Source organism: Garra rufa, chromosome 6 (assembly GCF_049309525.1).
Source record: "Garra rufa chromosome 6, GarRuf1.0, whole genome shotgun sequence".
Classification (NCBI taxonomy): Eukaryota; Metazoa; Chordata; class Actinopteri; order Cypriniformes; family Cyprinidae; genus Garra; species Garra rufa.
This window is the reverse complement of record NC_133366.1, coordinates 45,996,153-46,009,923: the sequence shown is the minus strand read 5'-3', so window position 1 is coordinate 46,009,923 and position 13,771 is coordinate 45,996,153. Positions and strand designations below refer to the sequence as shown.

General features: G+C 39.1%; 1 protein-coding gene across 1 annotated transcript in view; it reads right to left on the bottom strand.

Moving 5' to 3' along the window:
• myo15ab (myosin XVAb) overlaps positions 1–8,423 on the bottom strand; it is a 42,911-nt gene extending 34,488 nt beyond the window's left edge. The window contains exons 1-15 of the mRNA XM_073842672.1: positions 8,283–8,423; positions 7,650–7,732; positions 7,503–7,566; positions 7,188–7,297; positions 6,945–7,019; positions 6,755–6,845; positions 6,604–6,609; positions 6,412–6,515; positions 6,049–6,112; positions 5,831–5,944; positions 5,024–5,185; positions 3,957–4,070; positions 1,271–1,329; positions 1,061–1,184; positions 781–876 (exon numbers count right to left, since the gene is read on the bottom strand). Coding sequence (XP_073698773.1) covers positions 781–876; positions 1,061–1,184; positions 1,271–1,329; positions 3,957–4,070; positions 5,024–5,185; positions 5,831–5,944; positions 6,049–6,112; positions 6,412–6,515; positions 6,604–6,609; positions 6,755–6,845; positions 6,945–7,019; positions 7,188–7,297; positions 7,503–7,566; positions 7,650–7,732; positions 8,283–8,408 — 1,392 coding nt within the window. The 5' untranslated portion in view covers positions 8,409–8,423. The remainder of the gene's footprint in view (positions 1–780; positions 877–1,060; positions 1,185–1,270; positions 1,330–3,956; positions 4,071–5,023; positions 5,186–5,830; positions 5,945–6,048; positions 6,113–6,411; positions 6,516–6,603; positions 6,610–6,754; positions 6,846–6,944; positions 7,020–7,187; positions 7,298–7,502; positions 7,567–7,649; positions 7,733–8,282) is intronic.
• Positions 8,424–13,771: the final 5,348 nt, after the last annotated feature.

Here is a 13,771-nt window from a genome sequence, read left to right as displayed (position 1 = left end):
TGTTTTTTCATTATTAATAACAATATGAAATGTTTCCAATGTACCAAATCAGCATATAAAAATGATTTCTAAAAAAATTCTTCCTTAGGTAAGCACAAGAGACATAAAAAACCGTACAGTCCCAAACTTTTGAACAGTAGTATACATATTAATTTTGATGGAAGCCTGTTTCTGTCACTGAATAAAAAATAAAAAAGGTAATTGTGACTTTATCTCACAGTTTTGACTTTTTTCTTAGAATTGCGTGATACAAACTCACAATTGCAAGTTATAAAGTCACAATTTCGAGACAAACTCACAATTCTGAGAAATAAAGTCGCAATTCTGAGAAAGTTTATAATTGTGACTTTTTCTCAGAACTGCGAGACAAAAACTCTCAATTCTGACTTTTTTTCTCGCAAATTTCTATTTTGCATTGAAATACTGATATGTTTTCAGAAAAAAACTTTTTTCAAAACTGGAGAAAGTCAAAATTGCAGGAAAAAAGTCGGAATTTTAAGATATAAACTAGCAATTGCAAAAAGCATAGTTAGAATTGCAAATACAAACTTGCATTTGCGATAAAGAAAAGTTTTGCGAGTGGCGATTATTTAACTTGCCATTCTGACTTTATTTCTCTCAAATTTGAAATTATGTCTCACAATTCTGAGAAAAAAGTCAGAATTGCGAGTTTGTATCAGTTGAGTCTGTAAAAAAAAGTATGAATTGTGAGATAAAAAGTCTCAATAACCTTTTTTATTTTTTATCAGTAGTGGAAACGGGCTTCCATATAATACTCACCTGTTCCTGTTTGAAAATGATTTTGCTGAAGAAGAACTGCAGGCTCTCATTAGCATAGTTGATACAGAGCTGCTCAAAGCTGTTGAACATCAAGGTCTGGACAACACATATATTACTATTAATAATGATACTTCAGCTTGCCTCAATTGCAAAAAAAGATTTTGTATATTCAATATAAAATTAAAAAAAAAAAAAAAAAACGACACACTTTACCTTTAAGGTAACAAATGTATTTAAAGCATGTTTGTTTGTATGAGTGTATGGGAGTGTCACTGTATACCTCAAACCCATATATATCCAGTAAAGATATGGACAGCGCCTCATTCCTGGGGTAGACCCGCCCATTGATACGTTCTGTCAGCCAATGAAAGAGCAAGGTATAAAGGATCTTGGCAACTGCATCTCTGTAATTGGAGTAGAGAAAAACAAACTTGAAATGCAATGAAAAAAGGATTGCAGATACGTAGAAAAGGTGACTTGTAATGTGTACCTGGCATCCACAGCACTTTCTACTGAGAGGGGAGTGTATATCTTCTCTCTCATTGCCTCCTGTGACAAAACCAATTGACACACCACTTAGATGCTGATTATGTTTAATAAATATTTCATTTTTTATAAAAAGACAAAGAAAGCGTAAAAGCTTGCTTTTACATGGCTGAGAAACAGCATGTGTAAAGTGTGAAAAGATTTAAAGAGTGTGTGTGATACAGATTTCATACTAATTCAGTACTAAGGAAATTCAATATTTAACCAGTGTGTGATACATTAGCCCACAGTAAATTGCCGTAAAATTACCAGAACGACTTTACAGTAAATACAAAAATGCGCTGTTCACAAAGGCAATGTTATGTAGTTTTACCAGTAAAGCGCCATTCACACATCAGTTTCAAAATACCGGTAAATTCTGACATAATCAACCAGAACTGGCCTCTAAACGTCAAACGTTCACATTCATGCAGCTGCTTTTGGCCCAGAGACATCGTATTAGACGACTTCAAACCAAACTACACAGTGGTAGTACATGTGTCATCTGTGTCAGAATGTTATGATTGGCCCAGAGTAGACATTTTATGTCAGCGCATTTTGAACTCATACATGCTTATAATCTCTTTCTGCGTTCACACAAAGCACATTACCGGTAATTTACTGGTTATGCTACAACTTTTTATACCGATAAACTGCCAGAACGAATTAACCGGTATTTTTGAAAAGGTCCTTTTCACACATGATCTCTTAACGGTAATTTACCAGTAAAGACTGTATGTGTGAAAAGGGCTACTGAAAAACTTTATTTCACTTATGCCACATTAAAAAGTGCTCTTATACCTTTTTGTGGCACTGTATATACACTGCTTCCCTGTGCACTTCACTTTGCACTGCATTTAGAAATAGATCTTTTAATTTCATCATGTCCATAAATATCTAAATTTTGGTATGACTCATCTTGCCCGGAAGTCATGAAACAGGCCTGGATACAGTTTCACCCTCACACACACTCTGTGTCACTCACACAGTCACAGTCAGCCTGTGCAACTGATACAGTGTTATGTGACAGCTGATCCAAGTAAGTGGTGGTGTAAACACAAACCTGTGAGCTCTGGATAACAGAGCTTTACTTATTAAATGAGCAAGATGCTCAACATGACACAAACCACAAACACACTGACAATCACACTGTATTCATGTAACACCTCTCTTTGACTAAAGCATTTCTAAAATGTGTTCGAAATGACAAAACGTGTTTGGGTTCATTCTGTAATAAGAAAAAAAATTGCTTAAAGAATTTTTCCTTAAAATTTTTTAAAATTGTCATTTTAAATCAGAAGCAAAAGTACTTTGATACACTTATAACAGCCCTTTTCTTATTTATTTGTTTTTTGTTTTTTATTTAAATTTATTTACTTATTTATTTTTTATTTAATTTTTTGAAAGAGAAATGGGGAAGGGTATTCAAATTTCATTTTGTTATGTAAGATGCGTTGTTCTTGCAATCTTGTATGCAATTTGAATTTAGGTGCGTATTTGTTTTGTTCTCTCTCTTTAAAAAGTAATAAAGAGAATGTTTAAAAATGTTAAAGTTGGTTTTATTATTCTGTCATTGTTTGACATGAATTACTATTTCTGTCATTTACTTACATCAGCATGAATTAAAAGTAGTACATTAAATGCTACTACCATGGTACAGTTATTTGCATTACAATAATTAAAAATTAGTTTTTTAAAGTGTGGAGAAATGTGCTTATTAAGAGTATTATTGTTCTATTTTCTATTAAAAACACACTTTCGAAATAAAACCTGACTTTATCTTGTCTGTTCTTGCTAACCTATATTAATCGTTGAATTATGTACTGTTAAATTATCCAAAAGTGACAGCAACTAAACAAATGAAATCCATATAGTCCATATTTCATCCCAAAATAAATAATAATAAGAAATCATATTTTCCATAAAGCAATTTTTATGCCAGATTTTAATTAATTAGTTATTATATATTTTTTAAATATATTTTTAGAGCTATGAAAATTTGGACCATTCTCAGTCTAACAGTCATGCTTTTTTAACAAACCAAAAAAGTTAAATATCTTTTAAATCAGCATAACTTTGAAGGAAGAACAGCAAATATTACCATATAGTGCATAAATACTACACAACTAAAAGTTATTAATGTTATTTTATGTTTGTATTTATTTATTTATTTATTTTTTGCAACAGAGGTCAAGTGTGATTATTAAGAATATTAATGTTTTATTTTCCATAAATACAAAATATGTTGTAAATAACACTATAGAACAGCTGACCTGACCTTATCTTGTCTGTCCTCTCTAACCTTCATTGACCTTTGTGTGATGTAATGTTAAGGTATCCTGGCAGTGAGCAAGCTATTAGGTGTTAAGATTACTCAAGCCCTGAGCAAACCCTGATTAGATTACTGTGGTTTCCACAGAGCTGAACTCAGAATAATTAAATTAGGTTACTGGAACTCATGTAACCTGCTTACATGTCATTACACTGTCTCCTTTTCTCTCACCCTTTTTCTTTCTTTCTGCCCCAGGTATTTGCAGAGCTAAAGCTTACACTTGTGAGTCTGAGTCTGGTTTCACCATCAAATCTGTTACTGCTGATGGTGCAGTAATGGCTACATGCTGTTGTTCAGAGCACATTATGGATGTATGTACCGTCACTTTGAAGGTGATGGCTTTTTGCAGACCCTCTGGAGAAATCTGCAACAGATCGGCTACTGCACGAATCTCCTGAGTGCTCACCACACCAGCTGTCTCCTGCACTTCTGTCTGAGACAGAGAATCCAAAGCACACAGTCCAGAAGATTGATTACTTTGCTTATATAAGTTCGCTATATTTGCATAAAACTACTGAAGAAACTTTTGTTTCAAGGTAGAAGAAACAAATGTTTCAAGGTAACCACAGATATTAAGACTTGTACTGAAATATAGAAAAAACTATGAAGGATTTACATTATTTAAAATGTACATTACGTTTAATAATGATTTACATTATTGTTCTATACATATTTTGGATTATGGGGGTGCAATTATTTCAATGACATTAAATGGTTGAACTTGGTGAGTTTATTTTTACTCCAACTTGGAAAATAAAGTACTGATACCATGACCACAGCTACTAAAAGAGTTTACAGGCGGCGATGGATATAAGCTGAGGCTTAAACCTAAATGCCCATGGATATTGTGTGAAATCTGCACTGAGAAACTCCTTCAGTGACAAGTGTTCGCATGTTTACATCCTGCCAGGATGGCATCTAGCATTTCTTGTCTCTGTCTTCAGCAGCTGTGATCGACTAAAAGCCTCAAAGACGTCAGGGCTGAAGTGGAGAGAACAAAGACGCTGGTCTTTAGGAAGTTTTATTCATCCACAGGCATCTTCTCATTCTTTTCTCCTCTTCTTATCACTAGGAAAGCAAGGAGGATTTACATCCTTCTTGTTATCCTTTGAGTAAAAAGTACAACCAATAGCCACATAGTGTGGCATCGTATCAGTATTTTATTTTCCAAGTTGTGTTACGGTAAAAATACCAACAGGTAGCGGCAGTAGCTTAGCGAGTGCAACCATTTAAAGTCATCAAAATAATGGCGCTCCCCTATAGTCCAAAATATGTATAAAACCATATGGATTTTTTAAATACATCACAGGTTTTAGTAAGATACATAATTTATGTTATATTAAGCATAAGTCTTAATACTCTGGGTTTCCTGTAAGTGCACAATACCTCCACTCTATGGAAAAAGACATTGCCCAGGTGCAGTATGGATGACAGCACTCTGAAAATGCTGCTCTGGTCTTCAGGACTGAAGTGGAGAATGTCCATGGCACTCTGTAGCCTCCTGAAGTCCTCCCCATCATCTTTCCCAGCGATCTCACAGTTACCACCCTAACATGACATGATACCATGAACATAATTATACCTTAGATTCTCTTGTAAAATAATGGTTCACCTTTGGTTTTGCAAAGAATATCCAGAAATGAATGATAAGATAAGTTATTATAATAGGATATTGTAACACTATACAGAAACATTCAAAAGTCTGGGGTCTAAATTGTTGAAAACTTTGTTATTTTTGCTTTTTTGTGCACAGAAAGTATTCTTGTAGCTTCATAAAATTATAGTTAAACAAATGATGTCACATGGACTATTTTAACAATGTCCCTACTACTTTTCTGGCCCTTGAATGTGTCATGAATGCATTGCTGTCTATGCAGGTTCATAAAGCGTGCGCATTTCATCTAAAACGAACATCCTAACTTGTGTTCTGAAGATGAACAAAGGTCTTAACGAGTTTGGAATGACATGAGGGTGAATAATCAATGACAGTATTTTCATTTTTGAGTAAACTATCCCTTTAAATTGACAAAAAGTGACAGTAAAGACATTTATAAAATGGTAAATGTTTTTTTTTTCCAATAAATCTTGTTCTTCTAAGGTCTTTTGAGAATCCAATTCAACTTAATTATTTGTCTGTTTTAAGGATATTTGTAATGATGTCAATACTGTGTCTTGGTAAATGTCTGTATTTACCTGGTTCAGGTAGTAGTAGGTTTCAGCCTCCTGTAGGTAGAAGGCCCGTTTTGTGTGCGTAGGAAGTCCAGCCAGCATCTCATAAAAAATGTGGTAGTTTCTCTCATCTTTGGCCTGTAGATACATTCAGACACAGTTTAGCTTAGGTCCCAAATGTCAGTAATTAATACATGGCTTCTTTAGCCTTTTCCAAGTTAAAAGCAAATAGGACAACAGACCTGAAAAACGATCCTGGACTTCTCCAGTAGATACTGCGAGGTTATGGCACCACTGATCACCCCTCTGATAACCAACAACAACACAAACAGACTTGTCATGTGTATGAACTTTCCTTGGCCTTCTCAGTTCTCTTTCCATCTGCTTCCTCTCTTTAACTTTCAGAGGTTAAATAACGACCTTACTGCTCTACTTTCACACAAGGTCAGGCAGTACAGATCTAGTTCCCTTGTCTCTCAAGCAACAATTTCAGGCTTGAGAGACATTAAAGATTTAGGGAGACACATTACAAATGACTTGTAACATTTAAACATTCTACTTAAAGTAGCTATAAACATATAGAAGCAATAAAAATGAATACTCACTCCTCCAAAAAGATCTCAACAAATTTTCCAAAGCGACTGGAGTTATCATTTCGGACCGTCTTTGCATTTCCAAATGACTCTAACAGAGGAGTTGCCTCAAGAATCTGGATATTAAGAAATTGGAACTTACACCCAAAAGTATTCATCAGAATTGACTAGGTTAGAGTTTTAGGTTATCAACAAAATACTTACCTCAATCTGTTTAGAGTAAAGCATTAAATAGAAAAACAAAAATACAGATTACACATTCCATATCAAATATTGCATACCTCATAAATGTACACAAATGCAACAAAAAATATTATTATTATTATTGTATAATTATTTTTCTATATAAACATACCTGTTGTGTAATGTTCCTCTTATGGTGAATAGCAGTGAGGTACCTCAGAACCAGTTTGGTCGCCTCTGTCTTTCCAGAACCACTTTCCCCACTATAATACAAACACTTCACTGCTACAACATTACACAGACATACAATACTTCCACATCCTCTACAAAAACACACATTCACACACATACTTTCATCTGACCTGATAATGATGCACTGGTTTCGCTTGATGTCCATCATTGTTGTGTAGGCAATGTTTGCAATGGCAAAGAGATGACTGTAAACAAACATGTATAAGAAGGCAGGTTTACTTTATGGGTAAGTGGGTAAACTTATAAATAAAAAAGCATAAATATGGACTAAAACAAAAGCTTTTTTAGTATTTTTAGGAGTTGGAAAATAAGAAAAAGTGTTGTTGGGAACTGTTGAGGTTGTTCAGACTCACGGTGGGTTATCTCCCAAGCCATGACCCTCGTACTGCAGAACCACATCTGTGCCATAGATGTTAAATAGTTGGTATGGATTCACAGACACCAAAATACTTCCAATGTATGTCTGCTTAGAAGACAAGGGAGAAATTAATAATGTAGTTAGAGAGATTTAAATAATAATGGTGAAGGTCTATTCATGGTATTGAGAAAAAAATGTTTTAAAACAGTTTTATTTAAACTTAAAGCAATATATTTGTACACAATTATTAGAACTAACAGACAGCTTTGTTACATGTGTATGCTTACTGGAGTATGGTTGCAAGACTCACATAGATAAGCGCTTGATCAAAACGAGTCTTCATGTTCATAAGTACTGCTGCCTCAGTAAGCTCTCTGGAAAAAATAGAATAATAATAAATGATTTCATATCTAATAATCCTCTTTACATTACTTTATGTATATTTATGCTGACATACTCCATTTGTGTCATGTCCTCAGCTCCATCCCCTTCCCTTTTCACCCTGAAGCTGACAGTAGGCAGGCTTCTTATAGAATACATCTGTTTAAAAAAATGCAACCTTTATGCAAACTGAGAACATTTGAAGAAATCTGAGAAGACATTCAATTAGTGCAATTACATTAGAGAATATCTCTGATGAATTAGGTCAAGTTGTCTTTTCTAGGGCCTGTTCTAGAATAATGCAGAGATGATTATCACTGGTCAGCAAGGTAACCTTAGAGTAGTTATAATCGGCCTTGTAAATCTCCTCTGACATCCTGATGAAGATAGGTGAGCTTGGCTGGGCCTTTTGTTAAGACTCAAAGGCTAACAGACATCTTGAAATCTGACAACTGCATCGCTGTCTACCTGACAGCATTACTCAATATTAAGCTTATTGAAGTGAAACCGACTGATTATTTTATATTTCTTCCTAATAAAAACATTCAGATATCGAATGTTTAGCCAATTGTATAAAAAAACCACAAGCCAGATCATGCATTTATTGAGAAGAAAAAAAAAAGAATGCATGCCATTTGGAACTTCTGTTACCATTTGTTAAATAAATAAGTCAACTAATAATATTAGCATTATGTCTAAAGTGATTTACCTTGTCATACCACTGTCCTTTTGGCTCCCCTTCACGATCTGGTACCCACTGCAGATCTGTTTCCCCTGGCCCAAGACCGGCTGGTGGTGGGGTAAGAAAATCCATCATCTTCTCATCACGGTACATAGACCATTTAATGAGGTTCTGTACTGTGTCATGAGGCAAGACTCTTTCGGCAGCCCAATGGTCCTCTGCAGTTTCCCCCTCTCTGTCATTCTGAGCCCAGTGGTCTTCTGGCCCACCTGGACCTTTTCGCTGTGGTGGAACTATAGCATAACGGCCATCTGGTCCAATAACCACCTGCCCAGAGGATGTCAAATAGGAGGAGATCCCTGAGGGTAGCTGGTAAGAGGCTTTCTTCAGGTCCCGATTCTTCAGAGCATCCATTAAATGTGGCGAAGTGGGGACAAATCCTTGAGTGAGGACTGATCCATCAGGTAATCTGTATTGTGCCTTGCGGACATTTTGATTTAGAAGTGCCTGTGATAGATTTGGACTGGTTTTATGTCTTCGAGGATCTGCTGAAATGATAGATCCATCTGGTAAATGGTATGTAGCCTTTCGAAGATTTTCATTCTGTAAGGCATTTGAAATGTTTGGACTTCTTGGTTTATAGAGAGCTTGTGAAATAACAGATCCATCGGGAAGCCTATAGGAGACATTTCTCAAATCCTCATTCCTCAGGGCAGCGGAGAGAGTTGGGGTTGTAGGTTTATAACTTGCATCTGCACTTATTATGGAACCATCAGGTAACCGGTAGGTAGCATTGCGAATATCCTGATTCCGAAGTGCATTTGCCAAATTTGGAGACTTGGGTTGATAAACTGGTCCAGATATAATTGAGCCATCAGGTAAACGATAAGTGGCACTTCTCATTTGTTGGTTCTGAAGTGCCTCTGATAAATTTGGGGAAGTTGATTTGGGCTGCCCATAGTCTGTTATTAATGTGCCGTCCGGCAATCTGTACGTTGCATTTCGAATGTTTTGGTTCTGTAGTGCACTGGCCAGATTTGGAGATGTGGGTTCCAGTGGTTGATCAGCCATTATTATTGTCCCATCTGGCAGTCTATATGATGCCTTCCTAATGTTCTCATTCCGAAGGGCATGTGACAAGTTTGGTGAGGTTGGCTGTTGTTGTCCTGCTGTTATAAGAGTTCCATCTGGAAGTCTATAAGTTGCATTCCTCATATTTGGATTCTGCAAAGCGCTTGACAGGTTTGGAGAAGTAGGTTGCTGTAAATGAGAGTCTGGGTATATTATTGTTCCATCTGGAAGTCTATAACTTGCATTCCTTAGATTTTGATTCTGCAAAGCCCTGGACAGGTTTGGAGAAGAAGGTTGCTGTAAATGAGAGTCTGGGTATATTATCGATCCATCTGGAAGTCTATAAGAAGCATTTCTTATGTTTTGGTTCTGCAAAGCATTTGAGAGATTTGGTGAGAAAGACTGTTGTTGTCGTAGGTCCATCATGGACCCAGCAGGAAGTCTATATGATGCATTCTGGAGCTGAGGATTTCCAATTGCATCTGCAAGCATTGGAGAAGAGTTTACACTTGCTACCTGATTACCATATACTAATGACCCATCAGGCAAGCGGTATGTGGCACCACGGAGTTGGGGGTTGTGCAATGCATCAGACAGATAAGGAGATTTCCTAGGATCCTGCCTATAACCTGGTGCAGTTGCATAAGGGGAGACCATTCCCTGAACAGGTGCTCGGTATGATGCTTTACGAATATTTTGGTTCTGCAAAGCTGATGAAAGAACTGGAGATCCCCTTGGACCATAGCCAGAGGGAACACGGGATCCCCTGCGTAAATGTGTTCGGTAAGAAGCATTGCGTACGTTTGGATTTTGAAGAGCATTGGAGAGAAGGGGGCTGGCACCTGGCTCTTCAATGTAATCATAGCCTGCCTCTACCTGAGAATAGGCCTGCGAATGTGGCCTTTGAAGGGATGATCTGTAAGAAGCATTGCGAAGCTGTGGATTGTGAATTGCACTGGAGAGCATAGGTGAGGCCGGCTGGCCTGGAACTTGTTCAAATGCTTCCATTTGAGGAACATACGGGGAAGAAAAAGGTGGTTGTTCAGGGATCTCACCAAACTGAGCAACTTCAGGAGCATAAGGTGAACCTGGTCTTTGCATGGGCGATATGTAAGAAGCTTCTCGGAGCTGAGAATTTTGTAAGGCATTTGACAAAAGTGGAGATGCCATCTGTTCTGTATGTTGATCCAGCACAACCATTTCAGGACTGTATGGTGTGGGTATTGGTTGCAATTGGGAGACATGGCTGAGATTAGGGTTTTGCAGGGTGAGAGAGGGAACTGGTGAAGGTGGTTGACCAGGAAACTGTGGAACATTAATGATCTCAGGAGCATAAGGTGACATGGGCTGTTGGACAGGTAAAGTATAGGATGCATTACTGACACCTTGGTTTTGGAGGGCACTTGTAAGCATTGGTGACTGAGGGACACCACTAATCTGATCAAATTCTACAGGGATTGGCTCTGCGCCGATGGGTAAAGGAGATGCAAATGAAGATTCATACATCGGAGGTCCAGAAAGCACAGAAGTAGGCAGAGCCATAGGGGAAGTGGGATGCATCGGTAATGGGGAGCCATGTTTTATAGATGGATGAGGAGAGGTTGGTCTGGAGAGATGTCTAATGGAAGGCTGAGGTGATGGAGGAGGCATGTGTTTTTGAGAAAGTTGTGGTGAAGGGGGCATCATACCAGGTCCACGCCTCAGTGACTGTCTGGCCATGAGTGGACGTCCCCGACCAATAGGTCTTTGTGGGTTTCTCATTGGACCAGGTGTTCCTGGAAGATTGAAACGACTTTGTTCCCTCATGCCCATCCCAGTGTGTTGACCTGAGAGTTGTGGGGAGGCTGTGAAGTCCTGTGGCATCATAGACCTGTTACTCCGTATGGATGGTCTAAATGGCCGTACATTTTGTGTTGGAGTTCCAGAATGACCCCCTCGGCCAGGATAAGGTTTTACTGCTCCCATGGGAATGTTAGGACGGCCCCTTCCTCGTAGTCTACTTCCAGGGGACCCAAAAGGTGGAGAATCCTTCATAAGGCGAGTGGACCTACGGGAGAGGGTAGGAGAGGGGGATCTACGTTGCAATGGTGGTTGCTGGGAGTCTGGTTCCATAGTAAAACTTCTTCGAGAGGGAGTAGGTGATGCTCTTTGAGCCATTAATGGAGACTGTGGTCTGTGAAGATCCCTCTGCTGAACATTGGCCATGGCTCGCATACCCATCTGAGGGGAAGATGGAGGACTCATACGCCTAAGTGGAGATGGCGAGGCTTGAAATTTCTTGGCACCAAATGGACGATGAACTTGTGAGGGTGAGGAGGGTGGACTGGGTCTCCTAATTGAGGCACGAGGGGACTGTGGTGGGCTCCTCCTCCGAATAGATGCACGAGGTGAAGCTGGAGGACTGGTATAGAGAGATGGAGCTCGTGAGGGCATACGGCCAGGCATTGGCTGGGGAGATGGTGGTGCCTCTCTAAAGGATGGCTGAGGCTGCAAGCGTCTGGGGACTGTTGGTGAAGCAGGTGGACCTTCTCTGAATGGAACCTGAGGCTGCAAACGCCTAGGGACTGTTGGTGAAGCGGGTGGCAATTCTCTAAATGAAGCCTGAGGCTGAAAACGTCTAGAAAGTGCTGGAGAAACAGGTGGGCTCATTTTGCGTCCAACTGGAGATTGAGGGTGTTGAACATGACTCATTGGAGAGGACACACCTCTGGCTAGTCTTGGGGATGGAGGTGCTCCCATGCCTCCAATACCACGCACAGAGGGCTGTGGGGATGGGCTTCTTCTCATAGGGAGTGAAGCAGCAGGATGCATGGATAGCTGCGGAGAGGCATGGGGGCTCGGTCTGCGTACAGGTAAGGGGGAACGTCTAACTTCCATTACTGGCTCTCCGAAACTTGACATGGGTTCCATGGGTGCCATAGGCCTATGCAGAGGGGATGCCATCCCTGCTATAGACCTCCTGCTTGGTGTGGGAGATGGTGGAAATCCACCAGGTTGAGCCATATGTGACATAGGTTGATTGACAAATCCCTGGGGATTATTTGCTTGCTTAATTATCATGGCTGTTGGTGTGGGCACTTGAGGCATTGTGGGATGAAACATTTCTTGAGGATGAACTGCCTGAGAAAAACCATCATCCATTAATGCGCCCGGCATATATGGATAATTTTCATACTGTATGTCAGACATTTCTTCAAAATCATATTGTGGAGGCAGAGGTGGAAGCTCAACATCAATCCTTTCTTTACCAAAAAGCTTAACCTGGGGTCTTGGGACTCTGAACTCCATGTCTCCATGAAGGGACATAAATTCTGTTGGGAAGTCTCCATACTTTTCACCGTACATTCCATAATCTTCTTCACCTTCCATAATATCTTGCATTGGATAACCATATGGATCATACATATTGTATGAAGATTGCAGATATGGATCAACATCTGTTTCACTGTAGTTAACCTGGTAGTCCTGAAAATAAAGATCCTCATAATCCCCATAAGCATCCATATATGGATCACCTGATATTTCAGCTTCATATGGGTCACCATAGACACCCTGAATGTCATCATAATATCCAAACTGATTTTGGGAATATGGATCCATTTCATTCCCATACAGATCATAGCCGTTCCCCATTGGATACTGATTATCATCATAGTACTCCATGCCATCATCGAAATAAGGATCCAATGGATACTGTTGATTATAGTAGCCCATGTCCTGTGGGTAATTCCCCATATGCTCCTGAGCTGCATAAGGGTCATTGTAGTCCATACCATCATCATAATATTCACCATCATCCTGAATGGCTGTGTGTGGGTCATAGTATCCATCCTGCAACTCATAATAGCCTTGATGATGTGATTCCATGTCATAATAGTTACTTGGTTCTTCATATTGAGTGTATTGCTGTGGATATGAAGAGTGTCCCTGCACATGAGCATACTGTTCATTATACCTGTTAGGGCGCCTCTGGATTGACTGTCTGTGGAATGCACCCCTATCCACCCTGCTCTGGTTATTATAGTCATATCCTCCATTGTCATGTTCATATCCATAATTGTGATACCCTGGAGGAGCTCGGATGCTAGCTTGGCGACTGCCAGCAGGAATTGGATATTTTTTGTTGTTTTTCCGGCCCCAGGCATCACGGTCCTTTCCACTCTGACGCCCCTTAATGGAGAGGAACCTTTTTGTGAGCCAGTTTGTTGCCCCAGCAATCTTACCTAATAATTGCCCCCTATTTTTAAAACCATTCCCATCCCCTGAATTCTTTTTTCCAAAAAGCCCTTTAAAAAGTCCCGGCTTCTTCTCCACTTCTTTAGAATTTCCACCTAATTTGATAAGCATATAGGTTGGCTTTGGTCCTGACGGCTCTTTCTTTTCTTTCTCTTTTTTCTTCTTCTTGCTGTTTTTGAAACGCATCATGAACTTTGGAGCATTTCTCA